The 27,645-nt window shown below is 40.2% G+C and overlaps 2 protein-coding genes and 1 long non-coding RNA gene across 4 annotated transcripts in view; 2 read left to right on the top strand and 1 right to left on the bottom strand.

Annotated features, from left to right (window-relative positions):
* cacna2d2a (calcium channel, voltage-dependent, alpha 2/delta subunit 2a) overlaps positions 1–27,645 on the top strand; it is a 383,618-nt gene that overhangs the window by 133,712 nt on the left and 222,261 nt on the right. The window lies entirely within an intron of this gene.
* On the bottom strand, positions 598–1,250 carry LOC125273635. Its single transcript, XR_007186113.1, has 3 exons — positions 997–1,250; positions 804–895; positions 598–709 (listed from the first exon to the last, which is right to left on the bottom strand). It is a non-coding gene; the product is annotated as an uncharacterized LOC125273635 (long non-coding RNA).
* On the top strand, positions 5,695–7,817 carry LOC125273629. The gene is made up of 5 exons (XM_048199170.1): positions 5,695–5,815; positions 5,942–6,366; positions 6,498–6,717; positions 7,076–7,507; positions 7,760–7,817. The coding sequence occupies exons 2-4, from the start codon at positions 6,151–6,153 to the stop codon at positions 7,342–7,344; spliced, it is 705 nt and encodes a 234-aa protein (XP_048055127.1). The 5' UTR covers positions 5,695–5,815; positions 5,942–6,150; the 3' UTR covers positions 7,345–7,507; positions 7,760–7,817.

The raw sequence follows: 27,645 nt of genomic DNA, 5'->3' as shown, positions 1-27,645 counted from the left end.
AAAATGTTGAATGGGTTACCAAATATACCCAGGCTACCTGGGTGGCCCGCCCAAGCAAAGTCCATGTGTGGGAAAGATTTACTCAGGTTAACTTAGGTAAGCATGGTGTCTTGTTTTGAACAAATATACAAGACTCTCCACACGTTTAGTGTTGTGAACAATAACCTAATTTGGACACAGTGCATCTCTGTAGACCTAGGAAGGATTAATGCTTCCTGTGAGGATGTATCCTTAAGATTTGGTACTACACAGTGTTCACTGTATTGCTGTTGCCAGTCTCCCTGGCTGGGCATCAATAAGAATGACAAATCATTTGTACTTGGATCATTTTTAATGAAATAATTTCTGGTGAAGACTGTTTACGGATTATCCAAATTTACTAGGACAGAGATGTTGGTGTTAAGGTCTTCACAATGAAATTCTTTAATGCTTTGAGCATCCAAAAATAAATCATATTCACCTCCATTGTATTTTGTGAGAATAAAAGTGTTAGTGACAGATGGAAAATTTCAATAAATAAAAACACTGATGTGTGGAAAAACTGCTTTTTCTGATTTGGGTTAGGGTTACCTAAAAGAAACATAACTTTGATATTTACCTTTGATTATGCACACTTTTTCCCGATATGTAGCTTGCTCTGCCACAGCCACGAACAGTGAACATGCATTGAGCAATGCCAACATTTTCGACCCCTTGGTCTCCTCTAACTCTAAATAATCACATAAGAAACAGAGACAAAGTCAAATGTTTTCGGTCAATGAATTTTGATAAAACAGGCAATCATGCTCTTGCGATTTTCTTACCTTAATGGAAAGCCAAACTTTTCAACTGAGCTCATGAAGAAGCCAAGTGCTGTTGATGCCTTGTTATTATTTGCAGAACCCAGGTACATTATCTGGAGCATAGTAACAAAATACTTATGTGAATGTGCCATACTACATAGAATATAGTAATACTAGGCTCAGCCATTGTTTTGAAAAAGTGTCAAATGTTTACCTTTCGTGAATAACCATCAATCCCAGCGAAGATAACAATACCATATCTGAAAGGAAAAATACATTTTCAGAAAGTATATCACCTCTGAAAATTATAATAGCTCTAAATTGTGTACACAATTGATTAAGGTGGTCAATTCAGATTTTATTTACCATGAACCCATGTAACCTTCAGAATCTTTTCACTACAGAATTGCATGTTTTTTTTTTTTTACTGTGCGGCTATACTTAAAAAAAGTTCTGCTTTAACCAAATTACAATAAAAAAATAGGGTATTCAAAAGGTTTAATCAGCAAAGATGGGAAGCATCCTCAGGTATACATCACTGGAGAAAACACTCCAAAGGCCTTAAAGAAAAACTGTCAGTATTCAAGATGATGTTCTTGAGATAGTCTCAAAGAGTGAAGTCCAATTATTTGTAAAAGCTTCACTTAAGATGGGACATCCTCCTATAATATGAGAAATTAAGCTAGCCTCAGTGTGTAAATTACTGTTTTTTTCTCTTCTTTATTTCATGTAACAGTTAAACCAATGTTGTACACGTAGCCATGTATCATTATGTGTAGCAACAGCAGACTTTTTCCTGACTGTATGTCATCCTCATCTTTTTTTTTTACTGTAAACCAATGCATTTACTGCCTAACGCTAAAGAACCATGCTAATATAATCAAGCATTCTTGAGGAATGTTTTTAATTTACAGCATGCACGCTGATCCACACAGTGTGGAATGGATTAAGAGTCACTAAGCACCAATCATTAAATAGCTACCCATTCACATGTTTGGAATTTTATAAAATGGCGGCACAAACTAACTCTATGTGCAGCTTAATTAATAAACTGTATTAAAAAGGTTTTTTTTGTTGAAATACAGCTCCAGCAATCTATAGCCTATCTTGTAATAGCATAGAAAATCTACCCGCATCCTTCAAACATGAATAGAACTTATTTGTAAAAGCTCAATTAAGACACTCACTCTGCAAACTATTTCAACAAACATTTATGAATATAAATATATGAACATATTATAACAATATTCTTGTGAAACATAACACACACACCTGATAAAGTTTGTGGTTTGTGTCCACGTGGACCAGTGAGTGGGGACCCTTGACAGAATATGTTCTTCTAGCAACACAGCCTAAACGCGTTATTCTCTCCAAGATCCCTGCAGAATCCACCCTGTGCATGGATGCTGAAACCTGGTCCCATCTGACACGGTGTCCCATCGCTTGCAGTTCACCCTTCATCATTCTATAGCCTTTATGCGGCATCTTCAATTTAACTGAGCGCACAAGATTGTCCAGCTCCTCATCTGTGAGATTGCTGTATGATCCCGTAACTGATAGTCCATACTCACGCATCCGCCGATACACTGTCCTTTTGCAGACACCCAGGAGCTTAGCTACACAGGGGATGGGCAACTGCATGTCGATTAGGTTTTGAAGACATTCTTTAGAAATTACAAGTTTTGGCTGTCCCCTATCACCACCCAGAACCTCTGCATAGGTAGCAGCTGGATAACTCTCCTCTTGTAAACGAAGAAGTCTTAATAAGTCAGATAAAGCACGAACAACACCTTGAGGCAGTTCTACTACATTGGCAAAAGAGCGAATACGTCCCACTTCATGACTTAAAACAAAGTGTAAATAATCCAAATCCACAGGCTGACGTCGCAGAACTTCCTGAAGCCTTCTCAGCATTCTCTCCATGAACTGCCTCACAATCAAAGGTTCCTGTAATTAACATAAAAAAAAAACACTCTAATGTGATGACACATGTATCAGTGCTCAAGTTTCCATGACAACCTACTCTACCTTAGATCTGCCATATGGCTATAGAAATGTTGAATTGGCGCACATTTCATTAAATATTAATTACATTTAAATCAAATAATTTAATGTTAAAAACCACTCTTTCCAGAAATGAGCGAATGCAAAACTTAAATTTTAATTTCACATTGTTATAGAGAGCTAAGTAGAACTCAATTCATGAGATAACAAAAGATGTATTAAAATAAACTTGTCATTTCCTTGGATCGTCAGAGCAAAAAGCCATATATATAAAACCTAATAGGCAAACATATTTTGATTATTAGCTTACAGTCCTCTGTTGGGGTCGCGAATCTGCCATCTCTCAACTTCAGCAACACCTCCCTTGACCTATTCCGGGTTTGTGCTTGTTGTCGATTCTGGTGCTCATGTGACGGCACTGGATTCTGCTGTGCTGGGGTGTGATGCTGCTGAATGTTTTGCGTTAGCACGTTTATGAGGCCTTGTGCAGCAGCAATAACACTGGCCTCTAACTCCTAAAGAAAAAGAAAGGAGACATCACAGGGCTGGAGACTTAACGCTAACTACTATTAAATACAGATAGAAGCACATTCGCGGCCCTAGGAGTTACTGTGTAACGTTACCTGCGTTTAAGCCGAACTAGCGGCTCTCCAGTGTGTGTGTGTGTGTGTGTGTGTGTGTGTGTGTGTGTGGTTGGGGATGTCAGTAGTGTAACTTACACAGCCGAAGCCCTGCTGTTTATCATGTCAATGTTAACGTCACAGGCTATGTTACTGTTAGCCACTGTTGTGATGTACTCATACTTAGCGGCAACAAGTATATACCGACAGACACCTAACGTTAATTTATTTTTTTTGCCAAACCGGACTTTTAGCCTTGTTCGGTGCATATGGTGCTTGACCGGTGTTTATTTTTGACCCTGCATTAACCACAGGTTAAGTTAGCCAACACGGCTAATGTTAGTAATTTACATGTTCCAGTCGACGTCGGAAAAAAACAGCATAACGGCCGTTAAAAGTTAACCAAACCGGCCAGGTTGCACGTGAATAAACGTGTAAATGGCAGAGAAAAAAAAACAGACTTACTTGCGGCTTGGAAGTTCCCGGTAAACTGGACATTTTTGTCACGCCACCATGAGAGGCTTCAGACGACGACGGGTTCCAGTAAAGTGACGCAGGCCTACTTCTTCAGTATACCTATATGCAAATTATATGCAAACTACGCTCTACTGACCCCTCCCCTCAGACCCCTCCCCTCTCCACGCCAAAACAGTGACAGAAAGCTGAAACTGAAAATCAGCGACATTGAAAAAAAACTGACATTGTAAAAAAAATCTGTCACTGAAAAAGAGTGACATGAAGAAAAAATCTGAAGATTGTCATTGAAAAATACAAATAAATCCCAATACAATAAAAGAATAAGATTGTAAGATTTTAATTATTTTATTTTTTCAGTGCCAATACTTGTTTCAATGCCAATGTTTCCTTTTTCAGTTCTGCTTTTGTTTTCAATGACAATTTTAATTTGTGATGCCAAATTTTAAAGTCACCATTCTGGCTCCATAGGTTTTGGAGCTGGTATGCTGGTCCTGATCTGCATGGACCAGCTCAGGATCAACACAGGACCAGCATACCAGCTCCAAAACCTACCTTAACCAACATATGCTGTTTTTCTTTTCTTTCTTAGCAGGGACTAAACGTGTTGAGCTATATAACAATTTGTTTTGTCTATAAATATCAAAACAGTTGTTCCCTTGTATATTAAAACATGGAAACACCAAAGACGCTTTGATATTTACATGGTTTCTACAAAATAAAACCGAGGGTAACGCGGGTATGACGCAATTGACAGGCGACCCACATCCCGGAGCCTTGGATAAAATTGCAGGGTTTTATTGTTATTATTATTATTATTATTATATTTATTTATTTATTAAAATGACTTACAAATAGTTGGAAACATTTGGGATATTGTAAGTACTCAAGTGAACATAATATATATAACACTAGCCTAGTGGTTTTTGGATATTTTATTGCAAAATTCTTACATAAAACGGCTTTAAGCTTTTGTAAAAGAAAGAAATTATCCTTTTTCCCTGCAGTTATACAAATGACAAAAAAGGTGCAATGGATGGACTAGATGAAGTTTCATTTTCAACTTTGAAAGGTAGGTGAATTTTTGGAGTTGCATATTACTATTAGAGCGAATATTCGATTTTTTTTTTTTTATATATATATAAATCAAATGAATGTGAAGACTTGGTGTGGTCAGTTGCTTAATATAATAAATCACAAATGAATTGCACATTAAAGAAACATCCATAAAAGATTTAATTCATATTACTGTTACATGAGAAATCATCATTAAACATTACTGTAAGTCTACAGTGTCTAAGTTTATTATTATTATTATTATTATTATTATTAACTGAATGATAAATAAATAAAAAAATGGCAGAAGGTGGTGGTTAATGTCTAAATGAGCAAAAATGCACTATTAATGGCCGTTAAATCATTGATTCATTCAAAATGCAGATTCATTTAGAAACGGAACACAGCTGTTTGTTGCTTGGAGATGCACAGATGCTTTTATATAATATTTTTTTGGAAAACTTGGCAAAAACAGACAATATTGTCTTTGAAATATAACAAAATTAATTTGTAATCTTATCACATTTGCACCTGTGGTTTTCTTGAGCGAGTTAATTGTCTGTGTATAATCACATTGTTTTTCCATAACATGTTAATGATAATGCTCATAAATTAGTTTAATGTTCATGCTGGTAGTTATCTCACTTATTTCTTAACTGTTTTACATATATATTTTTAATTTTTTAAATTACCAGCATTTAATTTAAGTTGAAAAATGGTTATGGTAAAAGGATACTTAATAATTGTGTTTTCTTTTTAGCTGCCAACATTGATGAGGCCATGCTCCACACCCTCAGTCGTGATGACCTCAGAGACCTTTTTCCTGGCCCAGAACACTTTCTTCGGAGAAAAAGAGTGTGGTCTCTCATTAGCCCAGAGGTAACTGTTACCTACTTTGTCTTGGAACATCCTAGCATGCAAGACATTTCTTCCTCCTTTATTATTATTATTATTATTATTATTATTATTTTTTGTAATTTTGTAAATTGTCATCTGTTTTTCTAGGATGATAATCCCACCTTGCCTGACAAAGCTGGCCCTGAAACAACTGTGTCTGCACATAGAGGAACGCCTCCAGTCAGCTCAAAGGAATCCACTCCACTGAAGAAAAAAAGCCCAAAGAAGACACTACAGCTTCCTAGTCCTCCAGAATATGTTGTATACAGATATATACAGACACCGAGTTAGAGCAAACTCGTAAGCATTACTTTGAAATGGTCCGCACTGGTAGAGAGCAGCAATGTGTAATGTCGAAAGAGTTGAGATGCAGGCTGGTAAGAAACACGGTCACCAGCATGGTTTCCATCTTGCGCGCAAGTCAGCAGGGAGAGATGGTCCGATACCCTCCAAAACATGAGGTTACTGCAATGGCTATAAAAATAGTGGAGTACTATCCAATGCTGCAGAATAAGGACAAAACTATGAAACATGTAAGTGACAAATCTATGCTATAATGTATTACACTTGTTATAATGGCTATGCGTACTATTCTTCTAACATTGTCACATTATGATTTTTCATTATTATTTGTTCATTTAGCATGTGATTTTCTTTACTGCAGAAGAGTATTTACAATAATCTCCACAAGAGGCTGCAAAATGTGAGGTCCCCACTAAAGAGACAGGGACCCACACCAGAGAGGGGCCATCCAAAAAAAAGAATTCAAGTTGACTTCTCATCAAGTGACAGAGAAGATTATGATGCAGACACAAGTGGCGGATCGACCGTAATTTTGCAAGAAACACCTGGTAGCAGTTCTGATGATGGCCACACTGCATCATGTAAGTTAATTTTAATAAGTTTGGGCAATATTGAGGGTTTTTCCTGTATCATCATAAATCACAGACATTTGTACTTTACAATTTATCAAGACACTTTGTTTACCAGAAAGGTAATTTTACTGATGACTGCTCATTTTTCATTAGACTCAAAACGGCATAAAAACGGCAAAATTGTTGAAAATATTACATGTGCAACATTGCTGTGTATTGGGGTTTAAGATTGTTTCATATTTCAATATATTTAGCCCTTTTCCTGTCAGATATGTTATGATAGTTATGAGGCCCTTTTTTAAACGTTCATCTAAAACCCAAGGAATCCCTCAGATTAACATGTCCATTACCCATTTTTACCCATTAGCAGACATGGATAGCCTGACAACACAGGCCAGACATTATAAAACACTGCAGGAGATGTATAAAAAAACAAAACCCAACCAAGATGCTGTCTCCCACATCCTTGACCTTGAGTTTCAAGCGAGACGAGCCTTCATTGACAGTAATGCCCTGAAAGAAGAGGAGAGGACCACAAAGATCCTTGATGCATATCCATGTTTCAAGGAACTTCATAATGTAAGCAATACAGTTGTTTTTGCTTGGTTACAAAGGAGGCATCACTGCAGGTTTTAACACATATTTGTGCAGGTGATGGGTGAGCTGTGTCGGATCTTGGGTAAGGGCAGCAGCAAATTCATGGACAAATTGAAGAAAAGATGGGAAGACTTCTGTGCCAAGGTGCAGTTTTATGCTGTTTGGAAGAAGGTGATGAAGCCACCCATGACCCTGGATGGAGGTAAGTCACATGTGTCTTGTAGACTGTTGCAATCATTTTTTCATAACCTCTAGTAAATAGTTTTTGTTTATTTTTTTTTATTATTATTTTTTTTTTATTTTAAAATAGGGTTTGTTTAAATTAATACAAATTAATTGTGCTGCTCTACTTTCCATGGTAACAAAATAAGAATTTTCTAAACTCAGGATCTACCTTATAATTATCTTGTGTAGGAAGAATATTGTGTGAAGTAAACTTTTGTTCTGTTTTTAGTGGAATATGCCATCGCGCTAATCAAGGCACTCCCCACACTCTTTCCTTCACCAACTGCTGTGGGGATGTGGGGTGGGGTGGGTAGAGGATGGATGGTGGGGTGGGTAGAGGATGGATGGTGGGGTGGGTGGAGGAGGGATGGAGGGAGGAGGGATGGAGGGAAGGGGATGGAGGGGAGGGGGTGGAAGAGGGAGGGAAGGGGGATGGAGGGGAGGGGGTGGAAGAGGGAGGGAAGGGGATGGAGGGGGTGGGGGAGGGAAGGGGGTGGAGGAGGGTATGGGATGGAGGGGGGGGTCTCTTACTAACTTGCTAAAGTTCTGTAGTTTTTATATATCTTTCAGCAATGTCAAAATGCATTGTGTTTTGTTGCATTAAGTTGAATAAATAGTAATGTTAACTATGCATGTGTGATCTTGACTTATTTTAAATCTTGTTTTAAGTTTAAATGCTTTGTCTCGTTTTAAGTCAGAATATATTATGATAATTCTTAAATTCAGAAGAATTATCTTGTTTAGTAACTCTGGTTTTAAGATATTTTTCACACAAGTTAAGATAAGCAGACTTTTAAAAAAATGATTAAAAAGCTAGTTTTAAGTTAAATAGACTAAATACACAGCTTGGAATAAGTGATTTAATGCTTATTTTAAGACATTTTGTTCTTTTCTGAAGCCTAGATACTAATTCTTATTTTAAGAAATCTTACCAAGTGTAATTATCTTACTGCACTGGCAGATAATTTGACTTGTTTCTAGTCTTTAACGTCTTAAATCAGGCACTTGTTTCTTATATTTAGACGGTTATTTTTTGCAGTGTAAAAGGAGGAGCGACGACAGTGAAGGACGAGAGAGGACCAGGCCTGGATATTATTTTATGTTTGATTATGTTTGTGTGGCCGGCAGACGTCCGCGAGGGTCTGCCGGCGTTACTTTCGTTTTGTTCTTTGTTTATTTTATATTAAAGTTATGTTAAATGTTTCCCGGTTCCCGGCTCCTTCTTCCCGTACATATGAACTGTGTTACAGCGTTCATGTGCAATTTTTACCTAGGAAACTTGTAAAAGAATTGTGGTTCTACTCCTAGGACCTTGAAAGGAAATCAGCCATCTTGGTTGAGTTTACTGGAGTTTAAGGACACAAAAAGGCAGACAGCTTACACCTGCAAGACCTTGAGCAGGATCTTGGGTCTTGGAAAAGTTACAACTTACATCAATAAAGAAGATTAAAACCAAATTCAGCAGTAAATACAATATAAAAGACTGAAGAGTTGATTGCCTCTTTAGATACTGATACGCCATTAAACCCTCGATGCCTAGAAGCCCAGAGCTGAAGATAAGAAACCCAGAGCTGAATACACCTTTGCCAATTACATTTTATTATAAAAAGAAAAGTAACTAAAATCAATTCAATTAAAATAAATTTAATTGATTACAAAAATCAGTTTAGTTCAATCATGTCTGTATTAGTCCTTGTCATTTGTTATTCATCATGTTCAGATGTTCATGATTTAGTTCCTCATTTACCCTGCATATAAATATCCTGTTAAACGGATAGTTTACCCAAAAATGAAAAAATGATGTTTATCTGCTTACCCCCAGCGCATCCAAGATGTAGGTGACTTTGTTTCTTCAGCAGAACACAAATGATGATTTTTAACTCCAACCGTTGCCATCTGTCAGCCATATAATGCGAGTAAATGGGAACTTGATCAATAAAAGTAAAAAAAACACGCACAGACAAATCTAAATTAAACCCTGCGGCTCGTGACGACACATTGATGTCTAAAGACACGAAACGATCGGTTTGTGCAAGAAAACGAACAGTATTTATATTATTTTTTACCTTTAAAACACCACTATGTCCAACTGTGTTCAGCAGTACCGTCGCAAGGGCTGTGCCAAGTGTGCGACCGCACAGGGCCTCGCGCCTCTAGAGGGCCTCGCACCTGGCCGGCATTTTATGTACTATTATGTCTTTTTTTATTACAGTTTTTCCACCAAACTTAGATAATAAATAAAATTCCTCTGTCTCGCAATTATGTATAATCAAGGCCACATGAAAAAAAAATCTGCAAATAATTATTATTAATTTTTGAATTTCGATATTACGTTCTGCGTGCTCGCACCACTATGAGCTGCTCACTCTGTGAGGAAAAAACTTCGGGTGCTGCAAGAGAGTGCGACCGATTTTGTAAACACGAGTCGGGCGGCGAGAAAAGGAAATGAATTAAAAAGAAAGAAGAATTTAAGAAGTCACTGAGAGGATCGCTGGATAAATTTGTCATTGCCAATACTGCGACTACAAGCAGCACAACCTACATCACTGATGCTAACCAGGCTACCGGGTTGCAACAGATGAAGTTCAAGGTGAGGCATAAGTTCAGCAAGTGGCCGTGGTGACTAAAATATATAACCAGCATACAGGGGTGAGCGATATGCCGGTAGACACGATTAAACAGTAGAAATGTGTCAACTGGTAACGATTTAATAGGCTGTAATAGGCTATCTAGCGATAAACTATCTAATCTAGTGATGCAAACTACTCAACTTTCTATGAAATTTCGCCGTTTTTAATTGAAATTATGCCATCATGATTTGTAAATTATTAATGAATGTGACAAGAAACGTTTGCGTTTTCACTATTGGATGAATAAGAGTAAATGTTTGCACATTTTAAAATAAAATATTTTTAAATGGTTGATAACCTCATAACTAAAATTACACCTAGATCTTATTTTACCATTCTTATTTAGGCTAGTTATTGCTCCCTTAGATCGCTTTTAATCTTTTAACTGCTTTATTATTGTTGTTGTTGTTGTTGTTGTCATTATGCCGTATAGGCTAGATCTTACAATTCTTACGAGCGTGTGCATCATACACATGCTGCATGTCAGTGAGCACATTTGCCTACACACACATCAAGATTGTATACAGAGTTTACTCACTCCATTTTAAATTCTAATTGCAGCATCTGAAATGGGTCAAAACACTTTTTTACAGATGCACAAAAGTTGGGTTCGTTACTATAGCAATACCCGCACACACGCACGCAAATCAATTACAGAGAGGGCCTCGCAAGTCAACTTCGCACAGGGCCTCGCACCCCCCTTGCGACGGCCCTGGTGTTCAGCATTCGTTTAGTGAGCTCTGACAACGGCAGTGATGTCTGACGCATATACTTCAATGAGTGCTTGACATTACTTTCAGCACTGAGACAGACAGGACCCATGAATATCACATGTGACTCAAGTGTTTTGTTGAAGTAGTAAATCTAGAATGTTAAATAATTCTATTTCTAAGTGTATATTGTTACTGATTTTTGATCTGTATCTCTTCATTCTACATAAATAAATAGGAGAATAAAGAGACATTGTGGCATTTTCTTTTCCTCATTTTCATGAACATTTCTCCATCAAACCAGCTGTACAATAATGTTAGATCATGATATGATATTTGTGTGCTATAATAATGGCACTGTCATGTAATGCATGTGTAATGAATCGGGACATGACGTGGGATCCAAGTGCAGACTTTATTAAGCAATGTTCATGGTCAAACAGGCAAGGGTCAAACAGTGGCAAACAGGTACAGCAGGGACAAGGCAGAATCATGGTCAAGGAACAGGCAGTAGATCAGGGCAGGCAGATATCAAACAACTCCAAGACAGAGCAAGTAATCCAAAGGGCAGGCAGCAGAGAATCATACACAGGAAACAGACAGGATCAGAAACAGGCAGACAAACACAATGACAAACGCTCAGAAATGCAAACCGTAGTATTACAAGTCCTCGCAATGAGTGAGAGGATGTGAATGGCTGCGTTCCAGGCAGGTTTTTGAGCCCTAAAATAATCTTATATCAAACCAAAAATAAGCTATATAATCTTGTTTTCAGTTTGGACTAAGATTATTTTACTTACCCCACTGGCAGATTATTTTGCTTGTTTTAAGGAAAAACTCACTTAATTTTGACTTATTTTTCCTAAAAACAAGAAAATAATTTATACTTGTCAAGAAAATGCTTCTTGGTCTAAGAATTTTTAGATATTTAGACTGGAAACAAGACAAACATTCTAAGTAAGAACAGCATTTTTTGCAGTGTAGCGATTTTGGGATTGGTGCAGTTTTCTCACAAGAGGTAGAGGGATTGAAAAGGGTGGTGGCTTATGCAAGCTGTGCTCTTTCCAAGGCCGGTAGTGATCGAAGAAATCTGGCAGAGAAGGAAGGAATTGTGGATATGCCATTGGGAGGGGAAGAAGAATTGAAACAAGCTCAACAAGAGGATTTAGAATTGAAATTGTAGTTGCAGGTGAAGGGGTGTCCTGAAGGGCGGTTAGAAAACATACAAAATTACCCTTCCCTCAAGAAATATGCTGCTGTGTCAGCTTAAAGTAAAGGAGGGGCGGTTAGTGCAGGTTCCCCCACAAGGAAGGAGTGGATCAGGTAGAGTGCAGGTGGTCCTTCCCAAGTCAATGGTGCCAATAATCTTGGGGATGTTACATAATGTTCCCAGTGGCAGTCATTTTGGGGTACAGAAGTTGCAAGGGAAGGTGAGCGATCACATTTATTGGCCAGGGTGGTATAAAGACACTGAAAGATGGTGAAAAGAGTGTGTTGATTGTGCTTCACATAAATCAGTTGGACAGGCCCCTTGTGGATACTCCATGCTGCTCCATATCTACATACCCACTTATCTACCAAACATTTGGCTACTGTTTGAGCTTCTTGATTCCACTGCTAGCATCCTATCTGCTGAAACTGTTAAACCAGAAGGGGGGACTGTGACTACAACTGGAGCATATTCATTTCAGCAGCAGTTATTCTCTCTGGAGACATAAAAAAAGGGGCAGATTCAATCTCCGCCAGTGCTGCGGTTTAATGTGTCTCGGCCTAAATCCAAAGTTTTAATTAATTAATGTGTTAATAAAAAAATACTTTATTGTTAATATTGGTGTTGTGGTTGTTCAGACTCCTGACTATCCCGGACCTGACTGGGTTAAACAAAGGTGGTGGCAGCAGAGTGGTCTAAGTTGATAAAGACCACATGACCCAGTGTTAAAAAAGGAGAAAGAACAAAATAATTATTACAGTTACATTTGCCTAACTCCCGTGTTTTGCTTCGTCCAGGGGAAAATGTTAGGATTTTTTTGTATAAATCATGATCATGATTTTTTTTAGTAGTAGAAATAGTAAATTATAATAGTAGTATTTGCACAACTAATTAATTGACCAAGCAAACAACTTTCAACCACTAAATGCCATGTAAAAATATTTCTCCCCTTATGACCTAAAGCTTTTCAATGTTTTTTGATGACTGCGAACACTTTGCAAAACTTGGTAAGTAAATTCTATAAAAACTGAATAGTTGTCAATAGGTAATGAATTTTGGATATGTTTGAGTAAAATCCATGTTGTTTATTGACTTGTATGCTATCCATCCCAAATGCATGTGAGTTTTGTGTTGTTTTTTCTGAAAAATATCAGTTTTGTAATAATTTTATTTTTTTATTTTTATTTTTTAAATTATAAATGCAACCAGTGACTGATTCATATGCATTTCTTAATTGTAAATCTGGCTAGTCTGAAATAGAAATGATTTTAGTTTTGTAAAAAAAAAAGTCCTATCCTTTGCTATCACATATCTACACATAATCTGATTCATTATTACAGATTATTCTGAACTTTAAAAAAAAAAAAAAAAAAAAAAAAAAAAAAAAGAAGAAGAAAAATAATCACAGTTGCTTTATCACAGACTGAAAACATTCACCTGAGAAGAGTGTGTCCTGTAGGGCCTTTTTTCCTGAGAGAGAGTCCTGAAGACCTCATGAAGGAGTAACTTGTGAGTTGAACATCAGCATATTCTGATTTATTTTTCAGAAAAAGTGTACATTTGTTTATTTTATAGTTATTCTAGCAAAAGGCATTGGAACTGGTTTATGTACACAACTTTAGGATAACCAGACAGATGATTGTGAGGGTGACCCTGAGCAGCTATTTGTGTTGGTGTTCATTATTCTGAAGGAGGGGGAGAACTTCATGAAACACCTGCTGGCATTGGCATTGGGATCAAGGTAGATAGTTTCAACTCACTCAATCAACTCACTTCAGTCACATCAGCTTTTGCCCTGCTTCTGGGTATGATATACATCAACCTATAATGGTTTATATTAAATAGTCATAAATTTTAATTCAGCGTATTTTAACTTAAACCTTATTTTTAATCATATTTCAAGTTGCACTTCATTTTGTAGTACATTGTAACAGTCACATTTCCAAATATTTATGACCCATCTTCTGTCAATCATACACTACTACCAATCAAATGTTTAAGAAAATTGTGTAGTTCTAACTTCCTGCTTGTTTTTGTATTCTTTAGATGCTTTGCATCAAGTGAGGGCTGAAAAAGGAGGCCTCATAGTTTGTATTTGCTGTTTCTACAAAACTGGCTCCGTTATGGCTCCTGATCTGCTTGCGGGCATTGCTTGTGGTGGAAATCCCTGAGTTCGTCAGAGTAGTAAACTAGTGGCAGTCCATTAGATTCTATGGCAATATCATCTGCTTTGTTAAAAAAAAAAAAAGTACATTAAAGCTGAAATCCAACCTGAATGATGACAACACAGAAAATACTATCACTAGTGATCATCAAATCCTTTAACAGTTTATTTTACAGACTTTGCGTTTAAAGGTCCCATTCTTCGTGATCCCATGTTTCCAACTTTAGTTAGTGTGTAATGTTGTTGTTAGAGTATAAATAAAATCTGTAAAATTTTAAAGCTCAAAGTTCAATGCCAAGCGAGATATTTTATTTAACAGAAATAGCCTACAATGAACGGCCTGTTTGGACTACATCCCTCTACTTCCTTCTTTAATGACGTCACTAAAACTGTGTTTTGACTAACCTCCGCCCACAGGAATACACAAAAAAGGGGGCGTGGTCTTGTTGCGCTCCCACTGAGAAGAGCAAGAGTTGCGTTTGTAAAGTGTGTTTGTCGCCGAAACGCTGTTATTTTCATCCCGCAGTCCAATCACCTTTGTTTGGCCTTCCCAGGGACGCTGTACTTAGAAATCAGTGGTTACAATTTATGTTTAACTCGGTTCCCGAAAATTATAATCCACATGTTAAACTATGTGCAGCACATTTTTACTGAGGACAGCTTCCTCAATCTCAGTCAGTTTAATGCCGGATTCGCACAAAGATTATTTTTGAAAGATGGAGCAGTTCCCTCTTTGTCTGGAGAAGGCGTTGTTTGTGGACCACAACCGGTAAGTGCATTTTATTATTTACGTTGGTGCGTTTAACAGTTTCTGTAACTTATCACACAAAGGGCAACGCTGTTTAGCTTTGTTAACTAGATGGCAATTGAAACTTATCCGACCAAAACTTTTAAAAAGTGTAGTAATTCAACCGGACACCATCGATTGTTGGTGTTTGTTATGATCAGTTTAAATTATTTGTTGATTATATCTGTTGTTTACTGTTTAACCACATGCTGGTTTAGCTGCAGCCACGCGAATCATTGTTCTATGTTTAGGCCTATGTAACGTTACCTACTGTAAATAAACAGCTTACCATTGTGACACATCCTGTAAAAGACGTTTACAATAACACTGAGCGCGTGCATCTCCCCGTTATGGTAAGAGGCGTGACCTTTCCGGGCAAGGAGCGCTAAGCTGCTGTCGAATCACAACACAGGAACCGCTGGCACAATCAGAACTCGTTACGTATTTCTGAAGGAGGGACTTCATAGAACAAGGAAGTCATCAGCCCGTTTTTATGACAGTGGAAACAGCGGTATACAGATAAGTAAATTATGTGAAAAATACTGTGTTTTTTTACACGCGAAACATGAACACATGTTATATTGCACACTATAAACACAATCAAAGCTTCAAAAAACCACGAAGAACGGGACCTTTAAGTCTTCCACTTTTTTCAAAAAAACCTTTGCTCTCTAGAAACCCAGTCAGTTTGGGTTGAAATTCTTTGATGTTCAAGTATTAGCATTAGAAACACTGAATTAATACCAACATATGAAATTAAATTAAGGACATGCATCAGAAAAACTGTGAATGTTGGACAGTAAATATATAACTGAATATAACAGCTTGACAGTAAACTGTTTTTGCAGTGTTGTCTTATATTAATGTCTGTTAAAGCAAGACTATGTAAACAAAACAACAGGAGTATAAATGATTGAAGAGTTGATTGACTCTTTGGATACTGATACACCATTAAACCCTCAACGCCGTGAAGCTCAAAGCTTACTAAATTATTGTACTTTATACTTTAATGATGAAGGTTAATTTGCCTTTACATTTTTTGTTTATTGTAAAGAGAAAAGTAACCACTTTAAGGAAATTTAAATGATTACAAAAACTGCCTACATGTCATGGTTATGTTCAGTTTAGTTCAGTCATATTTGTATTAGTTCTTGCCTGTTTCTATGGCAACTCATTTGTAATTGATCACATTCAGATGTTCATGATTTAGTTCCTCATTTACCCTGTGTATAAATATCCTGTTATGTTTTATTCTGTCGGTTCACAGTAATGCACATGCTCAGTTTGGTTACTTTTGTCTTCTGTAATAAAGACTGTTAATCTTTATCTCTTTCATCATGTACCTGTATACACCACACTCTGCTAAAGCATGACACTACTGAGGCTTTGATTTATAGTGTTTTAATAAGAACACCACAGAGAAGTCTTCTGACCAAATTGTAAGTAATTTAAAATGCTTATAATTTAGGCCAGACTCACCTTACTTTACCTAACCTGAGAATAATAAAAAGTATGGTAAGATTAAATGTTAAGATGATAAGATCAAAGCACACACCTAACCGGAGAATAATGAATAATAAGATCAGGTGTTAAGATCAAAGCACACACTGTGAAACAACAGCTCTTTTTATGGTACTGTAAAACAAGTTATTGTGAACTTTATCATAAGTGCATAAATCCAACTTCTCTCTAATCTAGGGCATTCTTGTACAGGAAAAGTTGTAAATCAGGTTAATAATTACATTTAATGTTTTTATACATGTCACTAAATTTATTAACTTCACATGTTTTGTGTTGAAGAATAGTCGTTTTACACATATAGTCTGTTATCTTCAGTATATTCTGTATATAATTATACAGTAACAGCAAGAAAAGAATGAAATTTTGTCCTCACATTACTTTTTTGTGTTTATTAATCCATGCATTTATTCAGTTCTACTTCTGTTGATAGAGGATGTTGTTGTATGTGGAAAATAACATTTAAAGGAATTGTGTGTATTCAACACAAGTTAAACTCCATCAGCAACATTAGTTTCACTAGTATAAACACACAGCTTCAACATTATATGCGTGAACATCACTTACAATATTTTTCAGGGTAAATTAACACCCCAGTCTTTCCTTTTTTTTTCATAACATAAAGCTGATAAAACTGGTAACTGTTGTGAGATAATCTCATGTATACCAGAGAGTGGAGTGACCATCTATATCAGAGGTCAGAAACATATCAGAGGTCAAGATAATCACTGACACATGACAATAGCTACTGTATTTAATTTAAATAAAATCATTCAAACTTGCGGATGGACGTACATTTTGAGGTAATCATTCCTCGCAGTCACACAGCCTGTTTTAATAAGTTAGGTCTCTCAGCCTCTCTCGAGGAGTTTGGTGGCCATCAGTGCACATGGCACCAGGACACCCTAGGCCGGAGGTCGATGATCGACTTTGTGGTTGTTTCATCAGGCCTCCGGCCATATGTCTTGGACACTCGTGTGAAGAGAGGGGCCCCCCGTCAGAGAGATCTTCAACTCCCACCTCCGGCAGAGCTTCGACCGGATCCCGAGGGAGGTTGGAGACATGGAGTCCGAGTAGACCATGTTCTCCGCCTTCATTGTCAACGCAGCTGTTTGGAGCTGTGACCGTAAGGTCTCCGGTGCCTGTCGTGGTGGCAATCCCCAAATCCGGTGGTGGACACCGGAAGTAAGGGATGCCGTCAAGCTAAAGAAGGAGTCCTATCGAGCCTGGCTGGCTTGTGGGACTCCTGAGGCAGCTGATGGGTATCGGCAGGCCAAGCGGACTGCAGCCTGGATAGTTGTGGAGGCAAAAACTCGGGTCTGGGAGGAGTTTGGTGAGGCCATGGAGAAGGACTATCGGTCAGCCTCAAGGAGATTCTGTTAAACCATCCTGCGCCTCAGGAGGGGGAAGCAGTGCCCTGCCAACACTGTTTACAGTGGAGGTGGGCAGCTGTTGACCTCAACTGAAGACATCATCGGACAGTGGAAGGAATACTTCGAGGATCTCCTCAACCCCACCGACATGTCTTCCTCTGAGGAAGCAGAGGCCGAGGGCTCAGAGGTGGACTCGTTGTGTAATGTGTGGACTCCAGCAGGGCTGCCCTTTGTCACCGGTCCTGTTCATTATCTTTATGGACAGGATTTCTAGGCGCAGCCAGGGGCCAGAGGGAGTCCAGTTTGGGGACCATAGGATCTCGTCCCTGCTTTTTGCAGATGATGTTGTCCTGTTGGCTCCATCAAACCAGGACCTTCAGTGTGCACTGGGATGGTTTGCAGCTCAGCGTGAATAGGCTGGGATGAGAATCAGCACTTCCAAGTCTGAAGCCATGGTTCTCACCCAGAAAACAGTGGCTTGTCCCCTTCAGATTGGTGGAGTAGTCCTGCCCCAAATGGAGGTCTTTAAGTATCTTGGGGTCTTGTTCATGAGTGAGGGAAGGATGGAGCTTCTGCAGTAATGCAGTCGATGTACAGGTCCGTCATGGTGAAGAAGGAGCTAAGCTGTGAGGCGAAGCTATCGATTTACCGGTCAATCTATGTTCCAACTCTCACCTATGGTCATGACCGAAAGAACGAGATCCCGGATACAGGTGGTCAAAATGAGTTTTCTCCACAAGGTGGCTGGGTGCTCCCTTAGAGATAGGGTGAGGAGCTTGGTCACTAGTGAGGAGCTCAGAGTAGAGCCGCTGCTCCTCCACATCGAGAGGAGCCAGCTGAGGTGGCTCGGGCATCTGTTCTGGAGACCTCCCTGGGGAGGTGTTCCGGGCATGTCCCCGGGGAAGACCTAGGACACGCTGGAGGGACAATGTCTCTTGGCTGGCCTGGGAACGCCTCGGAATTCCCCCGGAAGAGCTGGAGGAAGTGTCTGGGGGGGAGGGAAGTCTGGGCGTCCATGCTTAGACTGCTGCCACTACGACCCGGCCCCGGATAAGCGGAAGAACATGAATAAATGAATGAATGAAAAGGTCCAATGTCAGCCACCAACTCAGTCACCTTCCCCGTGTAGCAGATCCGATTCTGTACATGAGGAAGTTGTTTATTGATCTGAAACACATGATAAGAGAAACATCCATTGCGCTAACTTCTTCTGTTAAACACAGCAATGGCTGGAAGAAGAGAGGGAAAAAATTTGCGTCCTGCCTCATCAGCGTCCACTTGCGGTCTGAGGCTAATGTTACAACAATTTATGTTTAACATTGTGTAATACATTTAAACCCATAAAATAAGGAAATAAAAATAAAATTACTGATTATATATCACTGTGTCAATTGTTGTCTCCATTTGTATTATGAACAATAATACAAAGCATCTCCCAAAGCATCATACACATTCACAATGACACTACAGAAAAGTGAAATCAGTGCATTATACAAATGCCAAATGCATTATAGAATGAAAGGGGGATAGAAAATAGTATTTATAATATATTCAAATTTAGTCCATAACATTATAAACCCAATTACACAAATTCTATAATTTTATACAATTTGAGTTAAAGAACTGAACATACCTGAAACACATGGGACACTTGATAAGAATTAGTTAGTTATCTCCATGTGCGTCAAACAAGAGTCGCATAAAACTCAAATAAATTGACCAATACACAAAAATACATTAGTATACTTGACTCAAAACACATTTCGTTTTATATTTCATGAACTTTGACCAAATAAATAACTTTAAAGTCCCTGTAAAGTCATTTTAAAGTCTGTGTTCTGAGTTTGTCACACCGCAGAAAAATGTGTTATTAACCACCCAGCCAAATTTGAAAGATTAAAAAAATCTGCAAGTAAATGAAATAAGTTATCAAAATCTCGAAAAAATGGGTAGTGCTCTCTGCTCTCAAACGCTGGGGCCGTGTCCGCTGTCGGCGCTGAAACCACACCCACTCGCGAGAGCTGCCGTCTTGAGTCTTATGAGTCAAACATACTGATGCATATAAAAAGAATCATTTAGGGTTGCAAATTTTAGTAGAGTTACTGTGGACTACCTACTAATTATAAGCAAACTCGGCAACTTACTTACACTCATTGGTGGGCACTGGGCAGTGGGCACGTACTGCCGGACTGTTGTCGAGTCGACAAATGACGGCGCCGCGAGACGGGAGGATGAAGGCCGGGACGGGAGAGACTCTGTTCGGCCCCATATATCATCGGTTATCGGTGGGACGGAAGGCCGAGGCGGGAGGGCGGCCGAGGTCTGTTCAGCCCCATTCACCAAAAACAGCGGATTATCTGTGAATCTCAGCTATCTGATGAAAGTTTGTAAAATTATCCGGTGTAGAACGATCACTTTAGAATCCTTCATATCATCGTTTTAGGAAATTTAAATAAGGAGACCGAGCATATTGTATATTATAACAACCATGTAATATGCATTTGAGTGACGAAGGCATTACTAGCTAAATGTGCAAAGGGCTGTATAACTGTAATGACACTCGAGATTGAGCAGGTGAACTGCTGTGCCGTAGCGTTAGAGGCGGCGCCACGCTCGGTGCGTCATCGATAGTTATATAGTGTTAGGGGCGGGGTTATGCTCGGGGGTCCAAGTGCGTCAGACCCCCGTTGTAGCTCCGCCCAAAAAATCCTGAGCAGAGACTTGGGGAAAAACTGTTTAACGCTCTAACTTCACAATTAAGCATTACACAATTCACAGTCTTTGTAATGTGTTTCAGCAATACATTTGTAACATTTATAAAGTGTTTAGAAAGAATTCTCAGAATTGACTTTACAGGGACTTTAAACATACCAACAATACCTGGAAGAAGAGAGGGAAAAAATGCCTCATCAGCGTCCACTCGCGGTCTGAGGCTGACACAACTCACAGGCTGCGTCCGCCTACTCAATGAGTACTTAATTTCAATTAGTATTTACTTAACCAGCGCTAAAAGAGTTGGTACTTAATAGCCAAATCTCATTGAGTATGAATGAGATCCGAAAATAATCCGCCATGTTAACGTTATCATGTGACCTACGACGTTATCACAAGCGCAACAACCTTTTACAGTCTATGGCAACAACTTAAAAGATGAGTGACAGGTTTATTTCATCTATCTGTAAATATCTTGATATTTTGTGGTCTTGTTGAAGAAACAGCTGCCAGTAATTTTATAATTCTATTACAAATAATATATATAAGGGTTCATTTAAAGTTCTTATATTTTTAACTACTAATGCGAGTTTATTTTTTGTTACGAAAACCCAAATTCGCGTGAATATGTTGTTAATTTCTTTATTTTATATGCAAAAATGTCCATCCACAAGCATAAGTGCCATAAATCTCATTTGTTTTCCTCTTTTTCTTGTTGAATTAGTTCTAGTTTCATCAAATAAATAACCTTTATGCATTATGATGTATTAAAAATATTTAATCTTGTCATCATGCTTTATGTTTGTATATATAATCTCAAACTATGATGTATACAAACCCATATTTGTTTGTTTTTTGTCATTATTATTGTTCATTGTTAAAGATACCACTATGGTATTTTCCCTGATCTTGTATGTAATTATAGGTCCTGCAATAAAAATAAAGATATGAGTGACTGGTGCACTAACACCTCACAGCACCAGTAACTCCAAAACCCTACCTAGTGCAGTTTTCCTCAGTGTTAGTCTGCACAAAGAAGACATCAGCAGCTGCTCGAAGATTTAGCCTTTGGAGAGGACTGTTGATTTTATACTCAAAAAATTTAAGTATAATTACTTAAAATTAAGATTACCCCTGAATGTCCTGCTTTGCTAGCCCATCCCAACACTTACACACAAAAATCTTGATAAATGCTGACCAAAACTTAATTACTTTTCATTTTACTTCTTTAGTAAAACAAGCAAAATTTAATGTTTTGTCATATGACAGCTGTGCATGAACACACACTAGACAAATACAGCTGATGTGAATACATCTCCATTTACAGTCAATTCATGCATTAATTCGTTGCCTATTAAAATATATACATTTACTGATAATAGCATAATTAATAAAAAAGTAAAATAATTAATAAAAGAATGACAATAAATAAATGCATATACAAGTCAACAACACATTAAACAAAGCTTTATACAAATGTATTGATCTAACAATCAGGTATTTACAGTCCTGCTGCCATCTCACACAGCTGTGCCCATTCTGCAGCTTTATTCTGATCAAACAGCTGATGAACACCTTCATCATCATGTTCCTCACTGCTGCTCTTCTCAATGGAGACATCGTTGATCCAGAGGATGAGGAAGACCATGATGATGGACCCCTGAACCCCACAACCTTGAAGCAAGAGTGGAAGAAGATGTGTGGGACAATCTGCTGCTGCTGTGTCTGCTGCAAACATTCATGTGCTCTCCATCAGCATGACTGAATAAACGGATTAAAACATTTTACAATTCATCCATGTCAGCATTTATTTTCTTGCTATATTTCATTTAATATTTTTACAATTACTTGCTAATTTTTGTCGTAGCTTCATTACTTTTGTGGTGTTGTGGTCTAAACCAGTGAATCTCAACCTTTTTTGAGTAATGGACCCCCGTCATATTTAGAACCGTCCTCAAGGACCCCAAAATAATTTTGGCTTGTTGGTATCATTAATGTCTTTGTGACGACCAAATGCAATCAAGTATATTTTACTATTACGTTAGTTGACTTGTATAATATTCAGTCATATTCAGATATTTTATAAGGACCCCTGGCATTACATCAAGGACCACTAGGGGTCCACGGACCCCTGGTTGAGAAACACTGGTCTAAACCACTGAGCTGGTCAGCAGAAGGTTGCTGGTTGGATCTCTGCAGTATCACCTCCAGTGTGTCCTTGATCGAGTCACTTGGAAGGAGGAGTGATGGAGGATCTCGTCCATGAGATTGAACCATTTCCAGGATCTGCTGTGTCTCTCCATCCTCAGTGCTCTTACCAGTCTGAGGACATTTCACATCCTACAATAATGCACAAACATAATACAAAAGCAGTCATTTTAACAGCACAGTGTCATTTGATTTCTGTATTAGAAGTAACAAAAGGTTTTTTCTAACAAATGCTGCCGTCACCTTTCCTTGCAGGTCCTGCTCCACCACAAAAGCTGTGCAGAAAACATACAGACATCAAGAATCAGAAAAGTGCTGTAATAACTCTGTTTAAATTCCAATAATTAAAATAAACTAGACTTTAGATTTAAATAGACTTTATATTCATTTCTGTAGTATACTCACTCAAAGCCTTTGATGGCATCATTCCTCTACTGGATAAACACACGTGTGCTCATCTGTCCCCATCATCTGTCCCTGTAACATCAGATAAGATTCAAGTTTCCTCTGAGGTTTATGTGCTCAAATCTACATTCACATGTTGATGATGTGTTAACTCACTTCTTATCCAACACAAATCTTCCTTAATTTACCAACAGTACTAATGGACAAATAAAATACAATAAACATGTTTTTTTTAAAATGTAGATTTATTTATTTACATTATTGCATTAATGTAATGTAAGCAGTATTGACAACCGTGAATAATAGCACACACACATCACTCATAGATCATAATCCATCACTCATAAGTCATAATACTTGAAGAAGATGTTCCTGTCAGATGTTAAATAAACAGTAAGCATCTTTAAGATGTATATGGTTTAGAATATGTAAATCTACTTTGGAGAATTAAGTTATGTGTGTTTACTAGAGCTTCCCTGTTATCTATACATAATAATGTTTAATACTTGTTTTTACTGCAATATCACAACTACAGTGTCTAGCATCTTCACACATTCAGCAGTTTACTCTACAGTAGTTCAACAAATGTGACTTTATCACAAGGAAGCGTCTTTTTGGTTTTCAATACTCACATTTGACAGCATCCGCGTCGCTTTTCTCCTCCGTGTTCGAATATGACGTATCCTCTCCCGTGGCCTCCTGGGATAGAAAAGTATCCAGCGAGGAACACTTAAGAACCTGGGCGGAAGTAGTAGGCCATCCGGGAACTCCTCGACTACTCATTTATGATTACTGAGGTTTCTGACATACTTAATTGCTCGCCTACTGCTTTTCCCCTATTATATAGTAGGTAAGTAGGCGGTTTCGGACGCACTTTAAGTAGACGCACGGCCGAATCTCGCGAGAATTATTACATCACCCAGGTAATTTTCGCCTACTCTTTTTGCTTCGGACATACTTATTAGCTCGCCTACTGCTTTTCCCCTATTAAATAGTAGAGAAATAGGTGGTTTCGGACGCAGCCACACACTCCCAAAAAGAATAGTGCGCAGACAAGCATCCCATTTGAACAAACACAACAATTAATGGTTCCCATTCACAACACTAAATGACCTGTGCAGGAATCCAACACTCAGTGAAATTAATCGATTTAAAATAACTAGAAAAATTAAAATATGATAAAATAAAATAATCTCACTCTTCCCAACAGGCTACAGCCACACTACATTTCCCAGCATCCCTCCTATTCCACACCTACACCCAATCAGCTCATCATCTCCTTGTTATCGATTCTCTGCACCTGCACATCATCACCTGCACTCTATAAAGACTCACATCTCCTGCACTCCATTGTCTGGTCTTGTCTATATGAACCTCCAGACTACCTACCTGCTACTTACCTGATCCAAGTGATGGGCAGATCAAGGTTTCGTGAAACACTGAAGCAGTTGAAGCAAATGTGCCGTAATGTGTCGAGGCTTCGAAACAATCTGACACCTGTCTCCACGGTGACCCCTAGTGGTCAGAACAGTGTAAATGCAACAAAACGTCTCGGTTACGTATGTAACCCTCGTTCCCTGAAGGAGGGAACGGAGACGTACGTCAGCAGTGACCGATCAATTGGGATATCACTAGAGAGCCCTATCAGCTTCGAGAGAACTAAAACAAGCCAATGGAGATTGGCGTGCGATATTTGCATAATGCGCACCGCCCCTAATAGGTGGATATATATAGGGTAGCAGATGCAATCGCACTCTGTTTTTCGCTGAGGAGACAACTGGTGTCCGCACTGCAGCGAGGGTACAGAAACTGTGGCGACGGGACGTACGTCTCCGTTCCCTCCTTCAGGGAACGAGGGTTACATACGTAACCGAGACGTTCCCTTTCAGTCGGTCACGTTCGGCGTACGTCAGTAGTGACTGATGAATTGGGATCCCAAATAAAACGCCACAGTTTTGAAACCCCTTCCAGTGCCCAGCGCAGGCTCTAGCCGCCCGTCGCACCAAAGGGACGGAGAAGGGGGCGAGCTTACGCCGGGAAGTCTACTGCTGTTCCGAAATACCCACTAAGTAAACTAGACTACACTGGGGAAGCGAAACCTTAAGGGACGCTGCAGAGCCCACTACCTACCCTATGGGGAGGAATTTACATGGAAAAACATATGGACTGGCCCGCAGGGCAGAACGCATATGAGTCCCTGGGATGGCTCCACCTAAGTAGGGGGAGACTCATCTGACAGGTGACACCAGAGCTAGCTCTGCTAAGGGAAAGACACTGGCTCACCATAGGGAGTTAACCGTGAACAATCCACATATGGAATCACTCCCGTAGAGGGATCGCAACATATGGAACCCAACCAACAGACAACATCGAAGATGGATGTTGGTCTGGCATCAGACACTCCGCAATGTCCGAGCTGAAGGGGGAGGCGGAGGAACTCGACACGGTTCGCCAAATGGGGAACACGACTGGAGTCAACAGATGCACGTATCCGGCCCAGGGGGCGGGAGTGGCATTGCAAGCCGACACTTAGAGCAGGTTCAACGCGTCTACCGGCTGGTGGAAGCGAGTACACGGGAAGATACCGGCTCTACACGTAAGCTATAAAACCTAGCAAACGTGTTGGGTGTCGCCCAGCCCGCAGCTCTACAAATATCTGTCAGCGAGGCGCCATGAGCCAGCGCCCAGGAAGAGGCCACTCCTCTGGTGGAGTGGGCTCTCAACCCGAACAGGCAAGGCACGCCCTGGGAACGTAAGCCAGGGCGATGGCATCCACTATCCAGTGGGCCATCCTCTGCTTGGAGACAGCCTTTCCCTTCTGCTGGCCTCCGTAACAGACGAAAAGCTGATCTGAGCTCCTGAAGCCTCGCGTTCTGTCTACGTACACACGCAGAGCGTGGACGGGACAGTGCGAAGCTAGGGCTGGGTCTGCCTCCTCCGAGGGCAGCGCTTGCAGGTTCACTACCTGATCACTGAAGGGAGTGGTAGGAACCTTGGGCACATATCCGGGCCGGGGTCTCAGGATGACGTGAGAGTCACCGGGCCCGAATTCCAGGCACGATTCGTCGACCGAAAATGCATGCAGGTCCCCTACCTTCTTAGCGAATCCAATGCAACCAGGAGGACGGTCTTAAGGGACAGTACTTTTAACTCGACTGATTGCAAAGATTCGAAGGGATGACCCCGGAGAGATGTAAGTAACAGGGCCAGCCCCAAGAGGGTATGGAGGAAGGGCAGGCGGGTTTAGTCTCCTCGCCCCCCCCCTTCAGGAACCTGACGATCAGATCATGCTACCCCAGGGCCTGCCATCAACTGCATGGTGATGTGCAGCAATAGCAGCAACATACACCTTGAGGGTGGAGGGAGACAGCCTTCGCTCCAGACCCTCTTGCAGGAAGGAAGCACAGACCTGACCGAACATAATCGGGGGTCCTCTCACGAGAGGAGCACCATTCGACGAACAGATTCCACTTCAACACATAGAGGAAGTGATGGTGTCTACGACCGCTTACGGGAGATACTCAGAACCTCTGCATCCCGTCCAGGGACCACGCGTGCCACAGGGTGCCGTCTCTGAGTCAGGACGTCCTTCCTCAGAGGAATACGCCAGGGAGAGGCTGTTGCAAGGAGCGTCAGGTCCGAAAACCAGGTCCGAGTGGGCCAGTATGGAGCCACTACCAGGACCCGCTCCTTGTCCTCCCTGACTTCGCACAGGGAGCTGTTCGAGAAGGCTCACTGGGGGAAATGCATCTGCGTAGGCCCCGGGGCCAGCTGTGTGCCAGGGCATCCGTGCCGAGCGTGTCGCCGGTCAGGGAATAGAACCACTGGCAGAGGGCAGTTCTGGGGAGGCACACAGATCTAACTGGGCCTAGCCGGAGTGCTGCCAGATCAGCTGGACCACCTGGGGATGGAGCCGCCACTCGCCCACAAGTGGAGGCTGCCGTGAATGGCACGAAGCGACCTCAGAAGCTTCTGACTCCATAGCAAGAGATGGCGGGCGAGTTGATGTACGCAATGGCCGCAGTGCTGTCCGAGCGGACCAATACGTGCTTGTCTGACAGCAGCTCTCTGAAGCAGCCCAGTGCAAGACGTACTGCTAGCAACTCCAGGCAATTGATATGCCAATGCAGTTGAGGCCCTGTCCAAAGACCCAACACTGCATGCCCGTTGTACGTGGCCCCCATCTGGTGGCAGAGGCATCTGAGGAGACCACAGCATGCCTGGACACCTGTTCGAGGGGCACTCCCGCCCACAGGAACGAGGGGTCCAACCACCGGATGAGGGTGCGACGGCAGCTCGGTGTCATATGGAGCAATATGCCCCATATGCCCCAGGAGCCTCTGTTTTCAGTGGGGCCGCTGTCCTGCGCTTGAGTGTACTCAGGCAGTTCAACATTGA

This window comes from Megalobrama amblycephala, linkage group LG8 (genome assembly GCF_018812025.1).
Source record: "Megalobrama amblycephala isolate DHTTF-2021 linkage group LG8, ASM1881202v1, whole genome shotgun sequence".
NCBI classification, from domain to species: Eukaryota; Metazoa; Chordata; class Actinopteri; order Cypriniformes; family Xenocyprididae; genus Megalobrama; species Megalobrama amblycephala.
The sequence above is the reverse complement of the archived record's forward strand: the minus strand, read 5'-3'. Positions and strand labels throughout refer to the sequence as shown.

Bases quoted from the DNA above. Each gene is read 5' to 3' on its own strand.
- LOC125273629 (XM_048199170.1), top strand. From the start codon at position 6,151: ATGGTCCGCACTGGTAGAGAGCAGCAATGTGTAATGTCGAAAGAGTTG. The intron at 6,367-6,497 runs GTAAGTGACAAA...TCTTTACTGCAG, and splicing joins AGGACAAAACTATGAAACAT to AAGAGTATTTACAATAATCT. The intron at 6,718-7,075 runs GTAAGTTAATTT...TTTACCCATTAG, and splicing joins TGATGGCCACACTGCATCAT to CAGACATGGATAGCCTGACA.